Here is a 12,125-nt window from a genome sequence, read left to right as displayed (position 1 = left end):
TGAGGACGCAAGACTCCAGAGCACTAGTAAGGGGAGGAGCCACTTATTCCCTGGACCATGGGTTTCTTCGGTCAAAGAGGGAGAGAATACTAAGGGAACACCTTGCACGGTCACTGCCTTGCTCTCCTCAGCAGGTAGAGCAGCTACGTTTCCCTCTCTTCCCACGATGAGGGCCCAGGGGCCAGGCATCCCAGTACCCCTGGAACCTGGGCAGAGTGGAGGGCATTCTTAGATCCCTCGATGTCAAAGGAAGAGTAGGGCAAACCAATAAAACTTCCTCTTTCTGTTCTGTCCTTCCGATACCCACAGGAAGGACACAGCAGTGGCTCTAGGCTTGGAAACTTGACTGTCCAATAGTGTGGGTCCTTCCCAAAGCATGGGGGTTCTTAATGCCTGACCAGGAAAACCCATCATGCTGACTGGCAGTGGCTCCCACAGAACGATCAGAGATGTTTTAACTAAGATTTTCCTCCAGATAAAGAGACTAGTGCCAAGGTACTTCCACAGGCTCCCTCATCCCCACCATCTAAGACCCTGATAATCACAGGCATCTAGACCACGCACGGAGGCCAGGTTGCCCCCATTCACACATTAATTCCACAAACAGCATTGAGCACTTACTATACGCCAAGCACTGTGCTGGAAGCTGGGAGGGCCAAGGCACAGTCCTTGGTTTCAGGAGCCCGTCATCTAGCAGAAAAGATAGACACAGAAACAAATTGTTACAATGCAGGAAACTCGGTCCTAGAGGTCATTTCAGTGTGCCCTGGGAGCCCTGAGGGAGAGCCTGAAACTGGCAAACGAGGCAAGGCCTGATGAGGTGGTGGTATCTAGGGTGAGCTTTGAGAGACGAGTGGGAATTCCCCAAAGAGACAAGGGGACAGATGTATCCACGTGAAGGGAGAAGTGAGAGCCCCAGGGAGGAGGACAGGCTGAGGGGTGCGAGGGTAGGGGGAGAAGCTGCAGGCGTGTTGGGCAGAAAACAAGGCCAGCAGGTGCGCAGACGCAGGACCGTGTGGGGAGAAAGTTTGGATTTGGCCCAGTCAGCTCTGGAGAGCCGGGAGACTTTAAGAGAGGAGAAGAGAGGGGAGACGGAGCAGGTCTGTGTTTTAGAAAGAAGACCCGAGGCAGTAGCAAGGGTGCCCTGGGAAGGAGAACACCTGGGGCCCCGGGCGCCAGCTGGGAGGAAGGTTGTGTGACCATTTGTGACCAGGAAGTTAGGCCTCAGGCAAGCCCCTCACTCTGCTCCGCCAGTGACACTGATGCTCCCCCCCCACCCCACCCCCCACCCCACCCCCGGCTCAGACATCCTCTGATCAACGGAGGCAGGCTTTCTCCATGCGCTCTGTGTGCAGGCCTGTTCGTGCTATTTAATTCCCCCAGCCCTGAGAGGTAGGGATTTTCACCCCATTCTCCAGAGGAGAAAACTCTGGAGTCACTTGGGGAAGATCACACAGCAGGCAAGTGGCAGAGCCAGGTAATGGTTTGACTCCACAGCATTGCCCTATGTTTACCAGGCCTTTGAAGGACCCACACCAGGAAGGAGGGCCGTAGAAAGTTAAGCTTTCAGGCCTTCTAACAGCTGTACCAAACTTACGATTTGATTGTGATAAAGAAAAGTTCCACAAATCCTTGTCGTTTCTCCAACGACTCAGTTTTCATAGGAAATACCAAAAAAGAAGTTGCTGGCCACCCCCCACCCCCACCCCACCCTTTGTTTCTCTCTTCGGGTGTTGGTAACTAACCTCTGGCATCCACAGCACTGGTGGGGCTGGTTTGGCCAGTCTCCTTGCTGGGCTGGCTCCTTCAGCCCACTACCCCACCTCCATCCCTTAGACTCTTAGGAGCTGGTATCATTTGGAGCAGAGTTTCACGCCGGGTCCAGCTCCGGTCTGCACAACGGGATGGGAGCTCTCCTCCTCCGAGGCAGAAGCGACTGAGAAATAATCAGCCAACTGCTCCCAACCACCGTGGAGGCAAAGGTTCCAGAAGTGTGGCATTTTCCACTCTTGGCTGCTGGGCTTGTGGAGGCTGGTGTCAGATGAGAGGCTGGCCCTTGAGATTTGTTCATACCCCAGGATGCTGGGAGCTTCTATAAACTGTTTCACTGTCACGCAGAAGTCAGGCAAATAGGAAGTGACATTCTCTCTCATCTTCTCTTGACAAAAATCCACCTTGGATCCTGTTCCTACCGTCTCAATCCACAAGCATTTCCTGCTACAGCAGTGTATGCTCCACAGTGAAAAAAGCAGGCAAGTCTTTCCAGGCTCTCAGGGGTTTGGAGGCTTTCTGGGACCTACCTCCCAGCAGGGCAGAAGCAAGGGCAGGGAGAGGGAGAGCTCTGCAGGCTCCAGCAGCAGGTGGGGGCAAGCCTGGGGCTTACCGGGCTCCATGGCGGGAACACTTTGCAGGGCACAGACAAGGCCGTACACAGAGGTCATAAAACAAAATTTATCTTTAATTTGTAAGTGTCAACAGCAGTACAAAAGATGGAGTGATGACGACTAGATTAAGGGTAGAGAGGACAGTCTTGAGGTAAATGAGCATAAATAGGCAGGTTCTTATAGACACTCCCCTGAGGGGCCGGGGCCCCTTCATGGCATATACATTATCACCCAAAGATGGCATGTTTAACATATCAGGAAAGCACCTTGTGCAAAAAGAAAAAAAAAAGTAGCTAAGGTGCCAACATACACCAGGATAGATAAAGACAGTGCGTCTTTCAATTTTGTCTTTTCCCTTAATTATGAGGCAGAGGAGGGGAAGACTTTGAAAAGTACCACTGAAAGATTATTCAATGTTGAGTTTTATCTCACGTCAATACTGCACAACGAAATCCAAGAAATGTGTGTATGCAACAAAGCTAAGAACAATGATTCATTCCTTTAAATTTGAAGATATTCTTTTTTCCCCCATTTCTTTAATCCTTAGCAAACTTTTTTTTCCATGATTAAGAGGAGAGTGTGAGAGAGATGTGATGGTAACCCTTAAGGTCATTTAAAAACTTTACACTGGACTGTACAAGATTTTTTTTTTGATAAATTATTTACATTTTCAGACTTTCAAACATATTCAAAGCAGCAATAGACACTAGTTTTTATGGTTTTTGTTTTTTTTGTTTTTCTAATTGCCCAAATAGTTACCAGCCATGGGCCAAGTAGGTACCTGCGTTATACATAGAATTTCTACAAAGAAAATCTGCAGTTAAATTTGCTCGAGGGTGTAGTGAATGCCCTTAGCATCGTTAAGGGCCACACCCGCAGTGTTGCACAGTACCTCAACAACAAGCCACAGTTGTCCCAACAGCCCTACACAAACTTTACACTTTGAAACAGCAGCCAGCATGTCAGTCCAGCATGTCAGTGAATTGTGCTGATTAAATTAACATAGAATACAATCTCACAATATACATCACAAACAAATTACAAGGTCGGGAAATAAAAGAGTTACAGTAAGATAAGTTATGTAGTAACAGCTTATAAGCTTGTCTAAGGTAATAAAAATTTTACATGGCAAATACAATAATGAATGAACATAAATGCTAAGCATTCTAATTTGCTACAAGCTGAAGAAGGGTACAATAAAGACTGCACTTTCCAAAAAAAAAAAAAAAAAAAGCAAAAACACGTATGACAAAGGAAGACGAACGGAGAATGCACATGAGCAGATCTGCAATGTGCAGCATACAAAACAGTTAAATATTTGCACATTCCCCATACTCCAAGAGCACCAGCACTGAGGCCTCACCTTATGCTTGTGGTTCTTCAGGAATAAGAAACTACTGAGCAAGATATGTCACTGAGTTACCGTCAAGCGTTCATATAGCCACGGACTCCAATCGGAAGAGTATCTGAACTCAGCATTACCTTTCTGTCCCCCACCCCCACCCCCTCCTCTAGCCCTGCCCCAAAGGTACCAGCATTCCCACTACTTGTTCATGAGCTTTTGGAAAGCAATCTGTCCCCAGAAGGAAAGATGGGATGGGGATGAAAAGGAAATGTGCTTGTGTATCGATATTTGCAACGATATTAGCAGAGGGTTACGCTCAACAGTATATGGCATCAGAAACAGAACGTCATCAGCAGGAGTAACAGATAGAAGTTGTTTATTAAGGAAGAAGACATGTCAGGGGGCAGATGGCTTAAGGAAATGATGCAGGTGTTTCTGTAAAGGGACAGATGAGGTCATACAATATTATTATACTTTGAGAAGTGAGCTTCAGTGCCAACTCAGTCCTTGGACAAATGCGTACAAAATCAGGCAAGGCTACAGCAACCATTTTTGTCATTTTTCTCATTAGAAAGGAAGACCCAGTAATAATTTCAATACATTCCTCTAGCTGCATTCGTTGTAGTCGTTGGCACTTGGAACAGGACTTCTCATATGGTTTAAAACTACTAAGTGACTCTTTCTCCTTTCCCTAATGAGTAGGTCGAGGTCAGCTCTTTGCAGAATGAGTAAATTGGGAGAAGCAGCCTCTGCCTGTGGTGTTCAAGTGACCAGGCTGCCTTCCTACTGGGGGTAGATGGGCTTCCTCGGAATAATCCCTGCTTTCAGCTAGTGCCTGGTGCTCCTGGCTTGGGAGGGTGTGCTCCGAAGAAGCAGCCCGGCTTCATAAGGAAAAGAAAGAAGCCTTTAATTTCAGCCCTAGAGTGATCACACCCTTTTCAAACACCCCAGGCTCCAGTGGGGCTAATGTGCAGGGGAGGCCAGAATTTGACAAGCTCAACAGCACTGTGAGCCCACACCTCAATTTAGAACTTGGCCTGGGAGACTGTGTCAGGACCCTGGCATAATGAATCGGGCCTGAGGACAAGGCTGGCGAGTCTCAAACACCAAATGAAGCAGACTGATGTGCTCCTGGAAGACTGAGCTGAATACACGTGAAAACGACATAACTTTCTTACCTTCCTGGAGAAGGTACTGCATCGCCTCTGCCAAGGAAATAGAGAAACCGCCTGCCTGGCTGCTCCTGTCCATGGATTGACCTTTTCTTTCTCTCTCCCTTCCTTTCTCTGCCTTCCTTCCTTCCTTCCTTCCTTCCTTCCTTCCTTCCTTCCTTCCTTCCTTTCCCTTCCTTCCTGTCCCATATGGTCCATTTTTTTTTAGGAGAGGATTGTGCGCCAGTGTCCCTATCCTAAGTGACAAGGAAAATCCTGATCCTGTAAGTTCTTTAACAACATGGAGATGGTTTTTCTTTGATGTGAAGATACTGTGAAATAGGAAGCACTGAAAACAGTTGATTAGCATTTTTTAATCTAATTGGCATGGTAGGACTTTTATTAATGGTCAATCTCGGAGGCATTCATGCTTCTTGCTAGTAAATGGTCACAGAACTACCTTAGAAGATTTATGTGGATTTACAAAAGCAAATTGACTCTTCCCCAGCTGTACTGGAAATTTAGTATAATCAATTCATCGACTTTCTATGAGAAAAAAATAAGTAAAAGTCTGAGCCTGTGGACAGTGGGTTCTAAACTGCCTGGGAACCCGAGTGAAGGGTTTTGCTTCCCCAGCTGCGGGTGGAACACTGCTCTCTCACTGCGGCTGCTAGTTCACTATCCCCATGAGGTACACTGACTCGTCAACTTCTAGTCTGGACCAAGGTATACGGAGAGAGAACAAAAAGGAAATACGTAACTTATATTTCACTACGTATTCATGAACCAAAAATAAATTCTATTTCTATGTTATATTTACACAATTAGAAAAATCTAAAATGAGATGGTAGAGTCATAAAAACTTTGTTTAAGCCCCACTGAAAATAAAACGAAGTGATCCCTATGATTGTCATTCTTAATTTCCATGGATATTTAGAGCCAAACTTGGCTAATAAATAGAGTAAACTGCTTATGCACAGAATTTAGATTCAAATACAGCATCGCCGTTTGACCCAATGAAAGAGACGTTTACAATCAGATCATTCCTGAATAGCCTTTCACTTTTAAGAACATGGCCAGAAGTGACTGCACCCCAGTACTGAGGCAGAGCTGGAGCTAAAACAAAGTGTTCATACACACATGTATTTTGCATAAATAAATGAAATAACAAGACATAAAAATGACTCAAATCCGGCAACTGTGAGGCAAGCCCACACGAGTCGAAACAGATGACTTTTGTTCGTGTAGTTTTCGTACAAGTTTCACATTAGTCAGAAGTGATAAAAAATACCATTTATATCCAGTGCTTATAACACTTACGAAACAACATCTGTGAGTGTGTGTGTTTTTTGTTGTTTTTTTTTCTTTTTCTTTTTTTTTTTTTTTAACTACAAGCAAAATCAAGTTTCAGTCCTAAAGAACAGTCCTTTGTTCTCCACCAGCCCAGAATATTATTTTGGCATGGTCATAAAAAACAAACAAAATTAACCTACTATTCTAAATGTTTGCCTTTGTGCAAAATTAATTACATACAATACAATGCTAGCCATACAGCACTCTACCTATGCGACAAAATAAAAAAGGAAGAGAGAGGAGGAGACAGCAAACGCAAGAGTCCAAGAGAAAGGAAAAAACGTTGAGAATGAAGCGAGGAGGAGAGGTATATATAATCAACAGAAATCAGTAAAACAATAATAAATATTCATTTCTTTTGAGAAAAAAATGACCTCCTCCTCATTTGAAATAAATGTACAAAAACAAAGTTCCAATCCCCAACCAATACTAAGAACAAAACATTCCTATCAGTACCTTAATCAGCTTATGGAGAGCACTCCCAGCTAATGACATAGCCAGTAACATCTTGGCTAGACCTATTTATTGCTATTAGGTATGGCCTTGAGCACTCTTTAAATAAATATGAAGGTACACTATTTTCTTCCAAGTGACAAAATGGCTCAAGAAATCTGATGGGGCCGTTCCTATGTCCTGGTGGTGAGATTCTGGGTTGTCCCATGAAGTGAACTGTCCCATTAACTGACATTTTCCCATTGAACCACTCTGGGTGAGGCCCTCCCCCACCCCACAGACAGTCAGTCCTGGTTTCAGGAAGGTCAAAATGGCATGGCCGAGCTCCCTGGAGTTAGGAGATGGGGAATGAAACCTCACTGCCTCCCAGCCCATCAGCACATCTCCAGAGAAATCCTTGTGTGACCAGTGCAGTTACTCTGGTTCACAGGGAGGCATGCCCCCCATGTGGCCATGGATGGAGGGAGGGAGTGAGCCAGAGGAGCTCAGCTGCTGCCCCAGAAGTCGTCCGTTCCCCAGAGTTAACAGTAGGAACATCCCATATAGGGAATGTATTTCCCCTCCTTCTCCTTCCCTATGGTTTTCTTTCATTCTCTGGATGTATCATGACTATTTGCCTCTATCTTTGCCTGGAGGCTGTCATGTGGCTTCTTGCATCCTGGGGATTTTGCAAAAAAAACCCAAAAAACAAAACAACAACAACAACAAAAAACTCCCGAGATGCACCAGATGTGACAAGGCAACTCCATGCGAAGATGCCAGCCCGTGACAGCATCACTGTAGCCTCTCCATGGTCCACAACCTTGGGTTTTGGGTTTGGCTGCAGGACTCTCCTGCCTGGCGGTCACCACTGCTGACCCTTGCTGCTGAATGGCATTTTGGGGAAACACCGCTGACGCAGATCCTACCACTGCTGCTCAACTGAATTAGAGGGGATTCTGGCAAAGCTTCTGAGGTCACAGAGAACCTCGGGGGCATATCTGTTGAAGTGTAAGACCTTACACCTGTATCCAAACACACAGCCCTGCAGCCAGATATACGTTTACATTGAAAACCAGTAGAAGTATTGAATAGTATCTTGTTTCAGAAATGCGTCCAGATGCGCTGGGGACATAAAATCACTGGGTGCATCTTTTGTGTCTAGCAGGAGAAGGAGGTGAAAGGGGCTGAAAAGGTCTTCAGGAAAGGAGGGTGAAAAACAAGAATTATTAAATTAATGCCACAAACATTTTTTTTTTTTTTCAAATAAATAGTAAGTGGACCCTTGACATTCTGGAATGAATAATTTAAGAGAAAACGTGTTAAGACTGAATGTCAGGGTTAAAAGGCAAAGGGATAATGGATGTAGTGAGAGGTGGTCTCAGGCAGAGAAGACCACCAGGTTGGTATCTGGTGTGGTGATCGCTCTGGTGCGCGCGCGGTATAACGCGTCACACGTGGATGGCACGTCAAGAGGCAAACACAATTGGGTACCTGCACTGTGGCAACCTTGTTCATTCCTTACAATATCTTGTCTCCAGATTCCTGAGTACTTTACCATTTTCTGGAAAAGAAAAATGTGTGGTTTGTTGTGTTATCTTAAGATGCCAAAGATTGTCTAAGACTTTGCAGTGTCTCCTTTAAGACTTTCAAAATATTAAGATTCAAAAGTTATGAAAAAGTTTGGCACATTCAGAGTTGAACTCTACACGTGGAAACAATGGAATTCTGAGGCCTTTTGAATATGCTCTGCACGCAGCTGCGCACGCTGTGGACTGGTTCTGTTTCACGATAGGAAATCCTTAGTTGTTCTCTAAAAGAATTCAGAATAAAAACACATTCACAACCTGTAGGCCGGCACAGCATACCTGAGTGAGAATGTTTAACCCCATCTAAAACAGTAACTTAAACCTTTATCAACATCCAAAAGAAAAAAAAAAAAAAGTAAGACAAAAATATAAGACTTGTAAGACAGCTATGGGTTGAGATAAGTTTTCAAGTCCTGGTGTCTCATATTTAATATGTCTTCACCTAAATTAAAAAAACAACAACAACAACAATAACAATAACGACAAAAACTCAAGTTCATGAAAAATCAGGAAAAACTTAATCTGTCTCACACTTTACGAAACAATTAAGACCATTCTGCTGATGTAATTGTGGAGCCACAAATGCATGCGGGCTCTTTAAGAACTTTTTGTTGGGGGAGGGGAGGTGAAATGTCAAAGTATTTTAATTCAGCAAACAAACACTCCTCAGTTGGCACTGACAGCTTCCGGGGCTTCATTTTCACTGCTATAGTCTGATTTGGGGTCATCTTCATAGTCGTCATACATTTCCATTTCATCCTCTCCATTAATCATTTCGTTTCCAGCTAGGCTTCCGCCGTCTGTCTTCATACCATAAGTGCTCTGGATGACTGGGAGGCTGGGCTCTGGGCTGGCCGAGGTGCTAGAGCAGTCAGATGTCATCTGAGGTGACGGTGTGGTAGTTGCCATAGTAATAGCACCAGGATACACAACACCTGTTCCTGTGGTGATTGGAATCTGAGGCTGTTGCCTGTATAGATTCAAAAAATAAAATGAAACAGGGGGAAATATCTGTATACACGTTCTTCCGTGTGGCATTGGAATTCATCTCCCACACATTCCAAAAGGGGGCTCTGTTGACATTCTAAGCACATGACAAAACGTGACAAAGGTGCTCCCTGGAGGAGTCCTGCAAATCGCCCAGATGCTACGGTTGGGCAGTAAGCAATACAATGGAGCAACTTATTGATGGTCTCGAAACCTAAAAGCAGGGTTCTTACAGCATTACAAATATGGCAAAGCTAGACTAACACTTGGCATTTGAAGTGCATTTGAAACAAATGCTGTAGTCAATTCCACAAAGTTACATGTGAGATCATTTCTTAAGATCCGCAGCATTAGACATATTTTAATGACACCGGTAAGCAGGCTTGTGTCTCCACTTTGGCTTGAGAACTGTACAAAGGGAAGATCAAGACGAGAAAGGATCAAGTATGTCCCAGGGAGTCAGATTTAGCAAAGCATAGATTTGGTATCCATGCAAATATCTACCTATTTCTGTGGCTGAACTTGTAAGGATGCTCCTTTAAGGAGCTTCTATTTTCATTATCATGGAAGGATCATGTTGGATGTCTGGGCTGGAGCTGGGTTGGAGGAGTCAGGAGTGAAGTGCAGGGAGCCTATCAGAATAACACCCATTGCCTCATCCTGGATGCCAGCAGGTGCCAAGGCCGGGTCCCAATGGTACTCTAGTTCAAATACACTTACCAAACCCTTTATGAAGGTCAGTTTCTCCCTCTACAGGGACACATGGCTATCTGCCTCTCAATCTCCCTTGAGACGTTGTAATGGGTTGAAAGAATTGAAGACCTACTACCTAGCTCAGAGACTATGACTGAAACAATATTCTCACGGGTGAAATGCTTACCAAGTGTTCCTCGGCCTTAATGGACAGTAATTACAATTTAAACTCATTTCATAGAATTTGAGTCTATGAGCGTGAAACCAGTATTTTCTGAGGTGTCTCTATGCATGGATATATATTCCTCTATCTTCTCCTTCAGGCAATCAAAAAATCACCATAAGCGTCATAAAAAAATGGATCAATATCAGGTGCTTAGTATCAACTGGGTACTGGCAGGCTCCTTTCTGATGACTATCCTTTCTGAGCTTCAGTTTCCAGATATTTATGAGAGCTGGGGTCAAGGAAGTCTTGGAAGGTCCTCTCACCTTTTTTTTTTTTTTTTTAATTTTTTTTTTTTAACATTTATTTATTTTTGAGACAGAGAGAGACAGAGCATGAACAGGGGAGGGGCAGAGAGAGAGGGAGACACAGAATCGGAAACAGGCTCCAGGCTCTGAGCTGTCGGCACAGAGCCCGACGCGGGGCTCAAACTCACGGACCGCGAGATCATGACCTGAGCCGAAGTCGGACGCTTAACCGACCGAGCCACCCAGGCGCCCCAGGTCCTCTCACCTTTTAACACTCACGACACTTCAGGCCAGTCCTTCACTTGAATGGTTCTTACGGACCCTCTAAAATATCATTGAAACTCTCTAACCACCTCAGTCTGACGGAAAAATACCCTTAACCCATGAAGAAGTGGCTCAGTTACCAGCGATTCTTTGACATGTCCAGAGTAATTTTCTCAAAGAGCCCTGCATGTCTTCCAGCCTGGTCGAAGGAAAAATGATGGAGATGACCTAGAGTCACTCGGAGATACCTGATAATGCTATCTTTGACAACCTCTTCCTATCCCCAGAAGGCATAATCTGGATTCCTTAACCTCTGACCAACATAACATAGCAGACACTTTCATAGCAAATATTACCTTATTCAACTAACATGACGACCCCATGAGGTACTGTCATGCCCACTTTACAGAGGAAGAAAATAAGGCCTTGCTTAAAAGCAAGCAATAACCAGCAGCGGCAGCCTTTGAATCTAGGTCACCTGACTTGAATTCTATCACTCTTTCCTTTATAGATATTCAATACACAAACACACTATGCTCAGTATGTCTCATAAAAATTCCCGATTTCTATAGAGCCTGCCTGTACCCAGTTGATACTAAGCACCTGATGTTGATCCATTTTTATGAGGCTCATGGTGATTCTTTGATCGCCTGAAGGAGATGATAGAGGAATACATATCTATGCATAGAGACACATCAGAAAAAAATGGTTTCACTCTCATAGGATCAAATTCTAAAAACAGAATACGTCTGCTTCCTAACTTTTGGGCAAATTAGCACAAATTAAATTTCATGCTAGCCTGCCCAAGGCAGGGAATGCCTTATTAAATTTTTTACTGAGCTTGGATAATTGCAATGAAAATATTTTTGCCTTAATCACCTAATGAGTGTAGAGTAAAAACTTTTATTGCAATATTAACCCATTTTACAGATTTCCCGATTTGGTGAGCTAATCTATAACATAAACTCTACATACCATGCACCAACTACCAAGTGGTAGTTTCTTTTCATAAAGGACATTTTCTTTTCGGAAAGAATAGATGGCCAGTTTTGCAGTATTTTATAATCAAAATATCTAGATGTAGTTATTTACTAAATACATTTGAACTGAGCTCCTATTAAGTGCTAGGGACAATGACTAGATATTTTCACATTATCTTCGACCTTCACAATAAGCCTAAGAGGCAAATATTACCTCTCCTCTTTTATTGATGAAGTAACCAACCAAGTTGGTTGGTTTAAACGGTTGGAAAAGTTGGAGAGTTTAAACGGTTTGTCCAAGGCCATATACATACCACAGCCAGGAGCTGAACCCTTTCTTCATGTTGCAAATTCTCCACTGGATATCGAGACAAGGGTGAGAATGGCAAGCTCACACACGATCAGAAAACTATTTAGCAATATGAATCAGAATCAAACTCTTCTAAACTGGGCTCCACATATTTAACAGTACAGTA

General features: G+C 44.0%; 1 protein-coding gene across 27 annotated transcripts in view; it reads right to left on the bottom strand.

The window, feature by feature from the left end:
* Positions 1-2,437: 2,437 nt before the first annotated feature.
* The window catches only part of SOX6 (SRY-box transcription factor 6), a 697,806-nt gene continuing 688,118 nt past the window's right edge, over positions 2,438-12,125 (bottom strand). For all 27 annotated transcript variants that reach the window (XM_019456423.2, XM_019456414.2, XM_053899942.1 and 24 more), the window contains one exon: positions 2,438-9,224. In XM_019456423.2, coding sequence (XP_019311968.1) covers positions 8,921-9,224 — 304 coding nt within the window. In that variant the 3' untranslated portion in view covers positions 2,438-8,920. The remainder of the gene's footprint in view (positions 9,225-12,125) is intronic.

This window comes from Panthera pardus, unplaced genomic scaffold (genome assembly GCF_024362965.1).
Source record: "Panthera pardus isolate Hobbes unplaced genomic scaffold, ASM2436296v1 HiC_scaffold_12, whole genome shotgun sequence".
NCBI lineage: Eukaryota > Metazoa > Chordata > Mammalia > Carnivora > Felidae > Panthera > Panthera pardus.
The sequence above is the reverse complement of the archived record's forward strand: the minus strand, read 5'-3'. Positions and strand labels throughout refer to the sequence as shown.